This window comes from Calonectris borealis, chromosome 14 (genome assembly GCF_964195595.1).
Source record: "Calonectris borealis chromosome 14, bCalBor7.hap1.2, whole genome shotgun sequence".
NCBI classification, from domain to species: Eukaryota; Metazoa; Chordata; class Aves; order Procellariiformes; family Procellariidae; genus Calonectris; species Calonectris borealis.
The window spans coordinates 14,970,176-14,983,718 of NC_134325.1; the positions used below are offsets into that span (position 1 = coordinate 14,970,176).

General features: G+C 45.2%; 1 protein-coding gene across 1 annotated transcript; it reads right to left on the reverse strand.

Annotated features, from left to right (window-relative positions):
• Window positions 1–10,382: 10,382 nt before the first annotated feature.
• Window positions 10,383–11,034, reverse strand: FIBIN (fin bud initiation factor homolog). Its single transcript, XM_075162791.1, has one exon. It carries the CDS (start codon window positions 11,032–11,034, stop codon window positions 10,408–10,410), a length of 627 nt encoding a protein of 208 aa, XP_075018892.1. The 3' UTR covers window positions 10,383–10,407.
• Window positions 11,035–13,543: the final 2,509 nt, after the last annotated feature.

The window sequence follows — 13,543 nt, forward strand, 5'->3', positions numbered from 1 at the left end:
GCCAGAGTCAAAAAATAATGCAAACTTCAGAAAAAGAATAACTCTAGACTAAATACAGCGCGCATACCGCCTTTGATTGCAAGGCTGAATCCTGCGCACAAGTGGACCAAAAAGCCTCTGCATTTGCCTGATGCCATTATCTCAGATTACAACAGAAACAAAGAAGCAAATATATACCATAAAGGGAAAAAACCCTCTGCGCGTTTACATTACTTCACGGCCGCATATAACTGTGTCTGAAGGCCCAGGGAGAGAGACTGTCTGAAGGATTCCTGTCTGGGAGTCAGGCTTCAGTCCCGCCCCAGCTTTCAATCTTCTAAATGGGCGTAATTGGAGTAAATGACAAAGCAGTTCATTTACGCAGGCAGCTTCTGCAGAGGAGACGGGATGCAAACGCCATACTACACGCTTCCCTCGGAGAAGGACGCGGGGCCCGCGCACCCGCAGCCGTGCCCGCGCTCACGGGTGGGGCCGGGGCGGGTGTCGCGGCCGGCGGTAGCCGCGTTCCCAGCCCCGCCGCCAGCGGCCGCGCCCGCCCCTGCACCCCCGCTGCTCCCCAGCACCGCGCCGGGGCCGCGCTCCCGCCCCCGGCCCGGCTCCCCTTACCTGCCCGCCCGCCGCCCGGCTCCCCCCGCGGCGGGGCTGGGCTCGGCAGGCCCGGCCCCGGGGAGGACCCCGCCGCCGCCGCAGCGCCCTCCCGGCGGGCAGCGCTCGGTAACGCCGGCCCGCAGCAGCCCACCCCTGCGTGGTGTTTCCCAGGGAATTCGGGTCGGGGGATCTCTTTCAGGCTAAGGGGGATCGTTCATAAATTGTTTAGTCCCCACACCGGGGAGAACCGGGCTCGGTTAGTTCCTTGTTACTGACCCTGCGCTTGACTGAGGGATGGATTTTAAAAAAGCATTTGGCCTTGATTTGAAGATGAAGGGGTGGAAAAAGCCATCGTTTCCCGCGGCTTGTTCTCCCCGGTGTGTAACAAACACTTCCCAGCCACTTCAGACTCCCAGTTTTTGGTGAGGAGAGAGATCAGACTAAGAACCCTCTTCGGACCACGGGACCAAAGCAAGGACCTGGGAAGAAATACACCACAGAGGGTCACGCTGGGTGTGATGAGCCACATGCCCTTACAACAGAAGCAGAGATAGAAAGAAAAAAAAAAGAAAGAAAAAAAGGAAAAAGAAAGAAGAAAACAAACTGGGGTCTTTACAGGCCAGACATAGCCTACTGTAAACATCACCGTATAGGAAAGATGGCCTTTACAGGCAAGATTTAGTGGGAATATGGCCAAACAGAGCCTATGTTGTGGCATAAAACATCCCTGCAGCCCTTGTCTGCATCTTCTGAGTTAATAGTGCAGATTTGTATCAGAAATAGTGTGGCCAGCAGGAGCAGGGAGGAGATCGTGCCCCTGTACTGGACACTGGTGAGGCCGCACCTCGAATACTGTGTTCAGTTTTGGGCCCCTCACTACAAGAAGGACATGGAGGTGCTGGAGCGTGTCCAGAGAAGGGCAACGAAGCTGGTGAAGGGCCTGGAGCACAAGTCTGATGGGGAGCGGCTGAAGGAACTGGGGTTGTTTAGCCTGGAGAAGAGGAGGCTGAGGGGAGACCTCATCGCGCTCTACAACTACCTGAAAGGAGGTTGTAGCGAGGTGGGTGTTGGTCTCTTCTCCCAAGTAACAAGTGATAGGACGAGAGGAAATGGCCTCAAGTTGCATCAGGGGAGGTTTAGATTGGATATTAGGAAAAATTTCTTCACCGAAAGGGTTGTCAAGCATTGGAACAGGCTGCCCAGGGAAGTGGTTGAGTCACCATCCCTGGAAGTATTTAAAAGACGTGTAGATGTGGCACTTAGGGACATGGTTTAGTGGTGGACTTGGCAGTATTGGGTTAACGGTTGGACTTGATAATCTTAAGGGTCTTTTCCAACCCAAATGATTCTATGAGATGATTTTACTGTCAACCAAATCTTGCGAGCAGTAAGCTTCAGGCACATGAGCTTCCTGGGAATAAATTTAAAAACAGCATTAACATACCCTCATTATTTAGTGCCCAATACCTTCTGGCTGGCAAATATGTTAATACTAATTTATTTGAACAGTGTGTTTCTCGTGGTTGAAGGGAGGGAGGTTCTAACAGACAGAAATATGGCTTGTGTAGTTGAAGGCAATGGTGGGATGTAGCACTTACCAGTTTTCGGCTGGAGTGGCCCACTTCAAGTTTTCAGCTTGTACTGGACTGGAATCCCCACCTTCTTCAGTGTGCATAAGCTGGTGGCATGACTGACATGAAAAAGAAGAGCTGAACTAAAAAGGAAAAGGAAAACCTTTATTTTCCTCCTGACGGGAAGCTTTTTCCCACCTGTGCAAGAGAGACCTGCTCCACTGGACACTCAGTGGCCATACTGTGGTCGGCAAAGCACCCAGAACAGTCCTGGTGCCTCAGTATAACCAATAAAGGGAAAACCTTCAACATAAATGTTGCCTAAGCAGCACTTTTCAGAGACAGTAAAGCATTCACAAAGAGGAAACGTTGGCTAGTTGGATGGAAACAAGTACATGCAGAAGAGAAAATATCCAATGACTGTTTAGAGACTGTCTAAGCATTTTGGCAGTTAAAAAGGGCTAAGACTGAGTCTGTGACTTATAGGAAATTAAATATTTTTGTTGGTAGTTATCATTCAACATCTTCAATAAAAAACAATCTTCACGTGCCAAAGCAGTGCCGTAATGCATGGAGTTGGATGCATGACTTTTTTTTAAGGAAAGAGTGGTAGGATTTAGTTGCTTTCAAATTACATCCCAAATCCATTTTCCACCTTTCTTTCACATTCTTGCCTTCTTTTTTTCCTATTTTCTTTATGGAACACACATATTCTCGGTTGTCATGGCTGTCTTCCAGGTTTTTTTTATTTTTTAATAAGTAACTAATGTATACCTCCCCCCCTGCCCCATTTAAATACGTTATCTGAAACCAGGAGCTTGAAAATTCTAAATTATTTTCAAGGTTTGATAGATTGGATGTCTGGCAGATAATTGGGTTCATTTCATATATACTGTTTACAAAAATATATACTGTTCACAAATTGCTTTATTCGTTTATTCCAGAGTTTTAATTACTCTTCATTACCAAAAAAAAAAAAAAAAAAGAAAGAAGAGAACTCTGTACCTGCAGATATTTTATAACGAGTACATACCTTATTCCTTGTGTCAATCGCTAATCTGCAAGCAGTAGCTCTCAGGAAAGGGCAGGTGTGCACATTCTGCCTATGCTGAAGGTAGATTGCTGCTTGAGAAGCCACAGTTTTTAATTTCCTGACCCTTATGCTGTTGGCTTTGCAACCTATTACATTAACACTACTTTCTCAAGTATTTTTGCTTCTTTGTTTTCTTTTAGAACCAGTGCACACCCTATTAAATGCACACTGGCTGAAAGAAAACATTTTATATTGTACACGTTTACAATTCTTTTCTTATTTTTACTAATTAAAGGGAGAATCAAGTGAATCTATTTGTTTCAAGTGTGGAGAAACAAATCAAGTTGTGTCTAAATGATATATTTAGAGGTTTTTAATGAGTGAAATCCGTTATTAACAGAAACCAAGTATATAAGCCTACATATAAATCCCCATCAGGCTGAAAAAAAAAAGACCCAGAAGAAATTTTGTTTAGACCTCAGGAAGAAAAGCTGTACCTAGACCAAGAATGGAGATTTTTTTTTTGAAGCCAAGAGGGGAACATTTTGAAGTATTCTAAGCATAATAAGGAGGGTGTGAGAATTGAAACGGTCATAAGTCTCATTCGGTAACAGGAGCACTCCAAGGTGTTTGCAAGACCGGGTCTCTATTTTTATAAGGAGTGTTACATAATACGCAAGAGGAAAAGTATCCTATCCGAGTGGAAATAAAAACAAACTGCCTTCAAGCTGACGTAACTCAGCAAAATATGAATCATTAGTGTTGTGCTTGTATTTGCTGAGTAGCTATAAAAGAAAGGATTTTAAAAGAGGTATGTCAGACGCGCTATATAATGAAAATCTGGACCTTATTTATTTTACAGTACATTTATGTGCCTTTTTACTGTCACAACATCGTTTCGCTGAATCCTGCAGTGCAAGATCAGTTCACTGACTCCCTTTGGGCTTTACTCTGTCGCTATCATTCATATGGGGAAGTACGATACCGTGGGGGTTATGCCATGGGTTTCCACGTGACTACGAGCCTATGCAGTAAGCTACTGCCAAATAAATTTAAGGTCGGCAGCAATTAGTAGGTAAAGGGCATTGCAAAATTTAAAGTCACAGGCTAACATGCAAAGAGCATAAGAAGCCAAACATCCGTAGGAAGCAAACTCTGATGTTCATCCGATAAATTTGTTACCCTGACATGACAGTAGAAGGCTACGAACTAGACCAGTATTCCCAGTGCAGTCAGACATACCAACAATAATGGTGTTTTCCTGGTCCTGCGAGCTTCAGCTCTGCACGCGTGCTGACGAGATATAAGCAGCAACTTCGAGCAGACTTGAGATGTCTGTGCGGCAGGGCGGACTGAAACGTAGATTAGAAATGCAGAGGAATTAATATTAAATTCAGTAAGACTATGTAAGAAAATAAACACCACGCAGCCTGCATATGGTTCCGGAACCAGACACAATGGAAAGGTGATTAGGATAGGAGCTATAAATCAATATATATGTAGCACAAGGGGATGCCTGGCTTTTTGAAAACCCTAATTGCCACAGAAATATAAATGTTAGAAACAAAACCTGGGCCTGGTTGCAAATTAGCTTCTAGGGTAAATGAGCACAGGGTGAACTTCAGTTCATTCTTGCTGTACACAGTCAGATTTATTCCTCAGCACTTATTTCAGGAAAAAAAAGAGCGTGGTTTACCTCTTGTTCATTCACTCGTTTTTTCCTAGGGTTACTCTTCTGAAGTTAGAAGATATGCAAGATATTATTTAAAACTACAAACCTAATAGCATCCTGACTTGTGTGCTGACCCAGTTATGAACTAGCTTGTGTTTTGTTGTGCCTCTGTTAGGATCCAGAGTTAATACGTACATTACTTTGTGAGGAAGCATCAAAACATAAAAATAATTTGCAAGATATTTAACATATGCACTCATATGACTCTGAATTTTAACACAAATCTCAGTTAAATCACATTAAATTAGAAACAAATTCATATTCATAAAGAAGGACAAAGCCTGCTGTTAGAAAAGTTGACTGCTCTTGATTAACCAAAGAGCTGCCAACACAAAGTGTATGGGAAAGAATTCTTTATCATTACCCAGGTAAAGGCATAACAAGCTCTTGGATAAATTTAAGTAAAAAAGCTGAGAACCTAAGACCAAAGGCCCACTAATTAATTGCCTTGGACCTAGCACTAAACTGAAAATCTTGGTCACGTTATTTTTGAGCAGAGATGATAAGTAGACAGAAAAAACCATCTTGCAGTTTGGACAGTCTGTCTATAGTAAAGTCTCTATTATTTACACTAAATGTTATGTTGGTAACTCCTGTTGCAGTGAAATATTTGCAGCGGGGAAAAAGTATGGAAAATACAATGTAAGTACATAGCTTTTTCAGTCATCCTGCACTTGCCAATATCTAGTGCTGGATAATGAATCTAAGCCAACCTTCTCCAAGGACTTCTTTTCGCCCCCAAAAAAGTTCAGACATGAACAATTACCACTACACAGGCAGTTTCTAAGCGCTTAGAAGAGGTATACATACAGCCTAAGGAAGGTTGTCATCTGAGAAAATATGATACACTTGGCATTGTCTTTTCTTACGAAAGAATGTTAACGGCATGTTGGAGACCGTCAGCGATACCTCCCCAAGGTAAGGCAGTTTTCAAGGACGAATGACTCTACAAGCCATCAATGACTCTGTCCAAGCCACATCATTAAAAATGTAATGATTATGGAGACCATATGTTTTTCTTGTTACAGAATTAGTCATTAAATTCTGCCTTTTCCAGTTGTAAACTGATCTTGTAGGCAGGATGACAACTTTATGAAGAAAATAAAATAAGCACAGAGTTATAGTCTTTTTATACGTATATAGTCTTTATATATGTATATAGTCTAATAAAAGCTTTTTAAAAAAGCATGTAGTGGGGTCAGTATTTTTGCCAGTTTCACATACTTCAGGAATGAAATACGGACCCACAAATTGTTCAACTTTTGCTAATGGCTTGCCAAAAATCAAAGTAATAGAAAATAAGTTCCCCAATGGGCTGTAAGTAAAAATACATTTTAAAAGATAGAAAAATGCCAGATTTTGAACACACAGGATTTCTTCAGGAATAATAGCAGTCAAATACATTTCACTCAACAACACTTCAGTGTTAGGTGAAAACTTCTTTACCAACCACAGAAGCGATATCCGAGAAGCCTGAGCAAGAAGCTGGTAAAGCAACATGAAACCCATCTAAATAAACAGCTACACCAACAGCAACAGGCGCACCCAGTAGAATTTCTCCACAAAATACACGTTTTCTAGGCAAGATTATAAGCAGAGCTGATGCTTTCTCTGTAGGTTGTTTCTATTGACTGAGGCAAGTATATTTTTTGGTTGAGGTACACATCTTGGCAACCTGCCTCTGAGCACGTGACAACCGACAGGAGCAACAACTTCGCTTCAGACAATTCATACACCCAGCTTGGCACACACCGGATTTTTGAGAGGCTTACCATGTTTTTGAAAGCTTCCCTCGACTTCTCTGTTTCTCAGGGCGGTCCTGGGTAGGTCAACCTGTGAAACTTTGGAAGTTGCAATTCAGAAAGTCAATATTTGCACCACCACCCTCCCCTAAATTCCTTGCCATTGACTTGTCACAAGGCAAGCACGGCCTTTTCTTTCCCAAGCTTTTATTAGCGCGGATGTGAGACAGCAGAGTTTGCTCCGTATTCACACCCTGAGCTTCTTCCCCTCCATTTGTATACCAGTAGACGCGAGAACGTCCACGGCAGAGCACTGCCCTCAAAAGTAAGCACCTGGAGAGAGGTGGAGCTGTGTCTCAATGCCGTGCTTTGACTCTCGATGAGGTAAATCACAGCCTGAGTGGCAAAGAACATTTAAGTATTAAGTAACCTCTCGATGACCGTTCCAGCTGCATTACCTGATTATTGTCTTTTTTTCAGAAAACATTGTCATCTGCTCTCCAATACCATCAACTCTTTAATAAATTCAGAAAACAATATATATTTTGAAAATCTCCAGAACACCACAAAAAAGACCAAGTCAGCTTAAGCTTAGTTTGAACTTCTGCATTTAAAAAAAAAGAAAAGAAAAAAAGAGTCCAATACTGATGCAATATTTAAACACAACAGGAGGAGCTATTGGTTCAAAATAGCTGCTACAATAATTCTTTTAAAGCTCTCTGCTTAAAAATCCTTACTGAGTTTTCAATAATAAAAAGGCCTTTACTATTTGAAACAGGCTGTATAAAAGCAGAGGATCTTCATCTCGTCTAATTAAGTAAGTTTTATCACATAAAAAAGGAAAAGCAGAAAAATTATAAGATTGCAGAGAGGATTGCAATATAGTTTTCATAGTCTTTAAAGAACTATTTTGAATTTAAAACTTTAAACTGCTGGATATCGCGAAACACCCAGTTCTTGCAGGCACTGCAGATTTTTAAAGGCCATTTAATGTATCAGCTCTGACTCAAAATTGATACATTCAATGGATACATTTAATATATACATTTGCTTAGATCAGCCAAAATGTTGTGAATCAAGGTCTAGTAGATTTAAATGGCCTAAAAGAGTTTTGCACTGACTTCATCAAATCCACGAGTGACTCTTTTTACTAAACATGTGAACTTACACATAGACCAGACTCAGATGTACACATTTTCTTTTTGAAAGAGAACATTTAAAGCCTTTTATAATCAACGCTACAGAGCAGAATTCTGATTTTGTTTCAATTTCAAACATAAAAATGTTCATATTTTACTGAAACATAAATCAATGGAGATATTTATCAAAATATTCATATTTATCATATGAAACAGTAGTGTGGATTTTAAAGAACCATGGTTTTGTTTCATTAGATGACAAGGTACAGACAGGCGTATTGAGCGGAATGAGTTATAGTGTAAATCTCCACAGATCACGTAATCTCCTGCTTTGAAAAGTAAGCGTTCTGCAAACGTTTACTCTCTTGGTATGCTTGCGTACATTGGGATAGTTTGAGCTTGACTAAAAGTTTGCTACTGCAAATAGAACAGCCAAGCTGCTTAAAGGGTATTCAAGAAGCTGTGTTTTACACTACTACTACTATTTTTCTATTAGGATTTGAATACTGCTCTCACATGGCTAAAAACTAGCATGGCCTGCCATTTTAGTTTCTTTACTGCTGTTTACAATTCATGAAAGTGGGTAAGCAGAGACTAAAACGCCTTTTAAGAAGCATCTGGGCACAAATGGAACCGCATGACATCTTTGGCACCTACTTCTAAAGGGGTAAGATTCAGAGAGAAAGGAGAGACTGGACGTGAATGAAACCCTCAGGCACTTTTAGAGCTTGGTCCATGTAGTTTGTCGTGATAGTGGGCAGACAATCAGCGGTTCAGATGGCCCTTTTCGCTCCTGTGTTGTTACATCTAACCCTAGTGGCAAGGAAAGTATCACAAATAAATTGATTTTTAAGAGCTAGAACCCGTCGTACCTTCTCATTTGACAACATACTTGAAAATAACACGGAGTAGTTCCACTGAACTCAAACAATAAAATGTTTCAGGTTTTTCAGGCAGATCTTCAAAGACACCAGGGATCTCAAGGTGCAAATTGACATCTGAAGTATCCTGCTAGGAGCTACATCTCACTGCCTTTAGCGAAGGTGAGCTGCTACAGGCCCAGGGGTTCTGTAAGCACGTACCTTCAGCAGACGTTTCTTGGTGCCTTCAGCGCTCTGGTCCCAGGTGACTTACGTTGACCCACTGCACTTCCGAGTAACTTACCAACTGGATGGTTTGCAGACCAAACTATAGCTGAATGCGAGTCGGGTTAACAAGATCAGACCTCAAATGTGCATCAAACAGCCTCTCTTCCAGTGCCAGGAGGTTGCTAGTTTCTTAAAAAGGCTTACAAACTCCAAAAAATCCACCCTACGCGCCCTTCTGCATCGTGGCTTTTTAATAAACTTGCTTACCTCTTGAGTCTGTAAATTTTTATTTGTTTTTACTAAAAAGCAAGTTATTTCATTTGGCAGGATCTACGTACTCACAATTTTTTGCTGAAAAGACATATTACAACAACATGTTTTAAATCAAGAGCGTCTCAAGCAGAACAATAAAAGAAATGTGCTTTAACATTGTTTTCAAATATTTATTAAAACAACATATGAACTTTTTTCATCCAAACAGTGATTCTGCCTGCAGTATCTGTAACCTAGTAGCCATATTACCCCAAATGGACAATTAAATAGCAATGAGTCTAAAAACCCAAACAATCCTCCCCCCTCCTTCCCACTAGGCACTTTTGCTATTGTCTAGGAGCACAAATAATTTTATTAATAGCTTAGCTAGCAAAAGTACAAAGGCACCAACGAGAAATGTCACTGTGCTGGCACAGACTAAACCTTTTTGTCTGCTTTAGAAACATGCTCTAAGAAACCCAGCTCTCAAATTTGGGATCTGAAACTACAATCGCTGCTAGGGGTCCTTCTTCTTACTATAAAAATCTGCATCAGCATTCTCAGGATCTGACATAAGCCTTTTTGGCTGGCTCTTGGGGTTATGATAGCTTAGAGTCACAGATAAGCAAGCCTGGAAGAGTACAAATCCTGCCAGAATAGTTCCCGTCTTTCAAAACGCAAATGGAAATCACAGCTTTAAGTTACGTAGTAGAATAATGTTTTACGTGCGTAGCATACATAGCGTTACAAAAGTTTAAGAAAGTTAATAGAGGGCCAGAGGTTTCACCCTGAAGGAGAGTAACAACAAAAGCAATTTAAGCATCCCCTACACGCGAGTCTGGACGTGGCTGGCGAGCACCACGCTTCATCCACGTTTGCGGCAGGTGAGCCACAGCAGAAAAGGCGATATATAAACCGACGACAGGGAATCGGAGACAAGAAAGCTTACTTCGCTTTGTAACCAAAGATGAACAATATAACACGGGGTAGTTTTTTAAATATGGGATATTAACTTAAACACACCTGTAACCTCCCGGTTTATAGAAACGCGCTATTTGTTTGGGAAGTCAAATACAATAAATAAGTTTTTTCCAGGACGAAGGATGCGTTTGCGCCAGGAGCTGCTCCTGCCAGGCAGACCCGGGCGCTGCGCCCTCCGCTCGCCCCGGGGCCCCTCCTGGGGGGGGCCGCGGTGCCGCCCGAAGCCCCTGGCCCCCGGCGAGGCGGAGGGGCCGGGTCCAGCGGGGTGGGGGGGTCCCGGCTCAGGCGCGGAGATAGTCGTTCTTGAGGCGGCTGAGGCGGGCGCCGTGGCTGCGGACGGTGAGGGCGAGGAGGTCGTGCTTGTCCCGCAGCCCGCTGGAGATGTGGCGGGTCTCCCGCAGCAGGGCGCGGGCGTGCAGCAGCAGCCCCAGGAAGCTGTCGCCCAGGCGGGCCTCCTCCCGGCCCCCCTGCTCCTGCCCCTGACGGAACTTGCCCTCCAGCTCGCTCAGCGACCGGTCCGAGCTGGAGTAGGCGTCGCTGATCTGGGCGGACTCGCGGCGCAGGTAGGTGCTGTAGCTCTCCTCCCCGTCCAGGTCGTAGGAGATGCTCTTGCCGATGCCCTCCAGCACCCGGCCCGCGTCCTCCACCTGCCGGCCCAGCACCGTCAGCTCCTCCCGCAGGCTGAGCCCGCCGCCGCCCGCCGCCGCCGCGCCGCACCGCCGCTGCTCGCTCACCCTGAAGAGCAGCTGGCAGCGCTCGGGGTCGTCGTTCTCCTCGTAGTCCCCGTCGGGGACGAAGTAGTGGTGCAGGGTGCCGTTGGACATCTCGGGGTAGAGCGGGCCCTCGAAGTACCCGCGGCAGAGGCTGCAGAGGCAGCCCAGCCACAGCAGGCGCAGCGCTGCCGGCATGCTGCGGCCGGCGCCGGCGGGCAGCCTAGGGCCGGGCGGCGCCGCGCTGCCCCCGGCCGCGCCGCCCTCGCCCCATGGGGCTCCGCGGCCCCCGCCGCCCCGCGGGCAGGGCCGGCTCCGCTGCGGGCCGGGAAGCGCGGGCGGAGGGCTGGCGGCGCTCTGGGGCCGGCTCTCGGCGCAGCGCCTTTAAAAGCCGGGCAGCCCGCGCGGAGGAGGAAGCGGCCCCCGCGCCGCGCCGGGCAGGGCCGGGCCGCCCCCCGCCCCGGGCATCGGCCGCCGGGCCCCGGCGGGCACCGCCCCCGGCGTCGCCCCCTCGGGGGCTGCGCGGCGCGGCGAGGGGGCGGGAGGCACGTACGCCGCTCTCCCCTTCGTAAACAAAAAACCCCACGCCCGCGAGTGCGCCGCTTTTCTCATTTTCCCGTTGGAAATGACTGCTCTGCCGATCGTCCGGTTTCCACAGCAGTGCCCAGGGTGCGGGGCAGAGGGGCTTCGCAAAGCCGCAAACGCGCTTAGTCGCTCGGGCCGCGTGGTTTGTCACCAGTGAAAAATTCGGAAGGGAAAAAGATGCAGGTTCAAGTATAAGGTGGAATGCAATAAACCGTGGTAGGGTAAAGACGGGGAAATGAAACGCAAAATCTGTTCTTAAATAAAATGTCAGATGCGTTTGAGGAAAATCCAAATACGGTTCATCCTACGGGGCTGACTATGTAAAATTTTAAGCATTTCTCTTTCATGAAACAATATTCTGTGTGAATCCAGTAGCTGGATTACAGCAGGGTCGAACCTTGCACGTAACTGGTATAAATCTGTCTTTACTATTTTTGAGTTGTTAAATCAAGGTGAGATCACAAAAAGAAAGGATCTGTAAAGTTATCAGCTCCTTTCACATCATCTTTCCTCCTCCATGGAAAAGCATCACCAGCTAGCAGAGATTACACCAAATCCTGCAGTCATCCAGAGTTAAAACTCCCACTGCTGTTTGTGAGGGCTTTGCATGCAAAAATACTTATATCGCCTCTTTAATGTAAATATTTTAACTATCATCCTGATACTTTCTGCATGTTGTAAATAACTATGATGCTTACAGTTAACTCGATTGGGAAATAGACCAGCCGCTTAATGTTGTATCTCTGCTTTTTTCACTATTACGCTGGGCCTTGTAGATTAGAGCCTTATGGGGCTCGGTGGACTTTGGCTCTACCATTTCTTACGCTGCCATGACTTTAGACACCTACGTTTCAAACGCAGAGTCTTGAGCCCCTTCCCTGATGGCGGCTTTGTTCTGTAATCACAAGCTATCCTGTTTCTGGGCACACGTGAAGCAAATAGCTGCTGTAGAGATCAGCTGCTCTTCTCGAGCTCAAGCGTGCTGAGCTCCACAAGCTGCTCCTTTCTTTGCTTGCGTGTCCTTGAGAGGCTCCGGCGAGGCCCCTGTCTCCATGTATCTGGCTTTGGTGGCTGGCTGCTGATTCTGTCCCCAGGTGCCCCTGCTATCAATGGTAGGTTCCTGGGAGCTCAGTGATGGGCTTAACTACGTGACCAGGCTCTTTAAGGTACGACACAGCAGTACTGAATGCAAGTTCTCACTGGCAGTGTGGCCTTTAATACTTAATGATAACCTGCGCTATCAGCGTTCGCGAGTATTGACTTCAGAGCCTACTGAAGTGCTTTACGTAAGCGCGGAAGGTCCTAAGACTAACAAACACCAAGAAACAAGAGCAAAAAACAAACCAACCAGTCAGCAACCAACAAAAACCTAACCCAGCGACAGCGCTCACTGAATTGCTTTAAGTAGACCTTCCAAGCCTCGGAGTCAGTTAAGACCATGCGCACATACGCCTCAAGGTGAGCAATGTTTGCAGAGTCCAGTCAACTTCTTTTGCACTGCTGAAAACCCGGGCCAGACAAGCTATCCAAACAGAGACACTCCACACATTTGGAAACATTTTAAATTTGTAATTAAGTTCAGAAAACACTCGTATAATAGGTTGGATTAGGCTAAGCTTTTGTGCTTCAGCTTTCTATAAAAGGTTTAAAGCTTATTCAACTGAGCCTGCTTGGCATTTGTCCTTGGTCTGTGTTTGCCAACTGGGGCTCTTTCAAACAATTTTATTCCCAGGGCGCTCTTCTTTCACCTAATATTTTATTTGGTTCCCAATTCTTTGCCAGCCATAGTACTTTATCTACATAAGTTTCCACCCCGGCTGGTGTTACTGCCAGTTGACTGGTTTGGCTGATACTTGGGTTGTGGTGCACTCCACTTTTGAGGTCTCTTCATGGAAGTACCGCGCTGTAAATCACTCAGCTATAGCTTTGTCAGCATGGTTATGCTTTCACCAGTGCCACAGTGGATAAAAAATTCAGCCTTAGTAAATACTTTTTCTCCGTCTCTTCGTACATGAAGAGACTAAGAGGTGTCTGTTGCTCCCTGCTGCAGCTGCTGACTCCCGGCCACTGCTGTTTTCAATCCAACATGCATTATCCAAGTTTTATTTAAATTTTACATCAA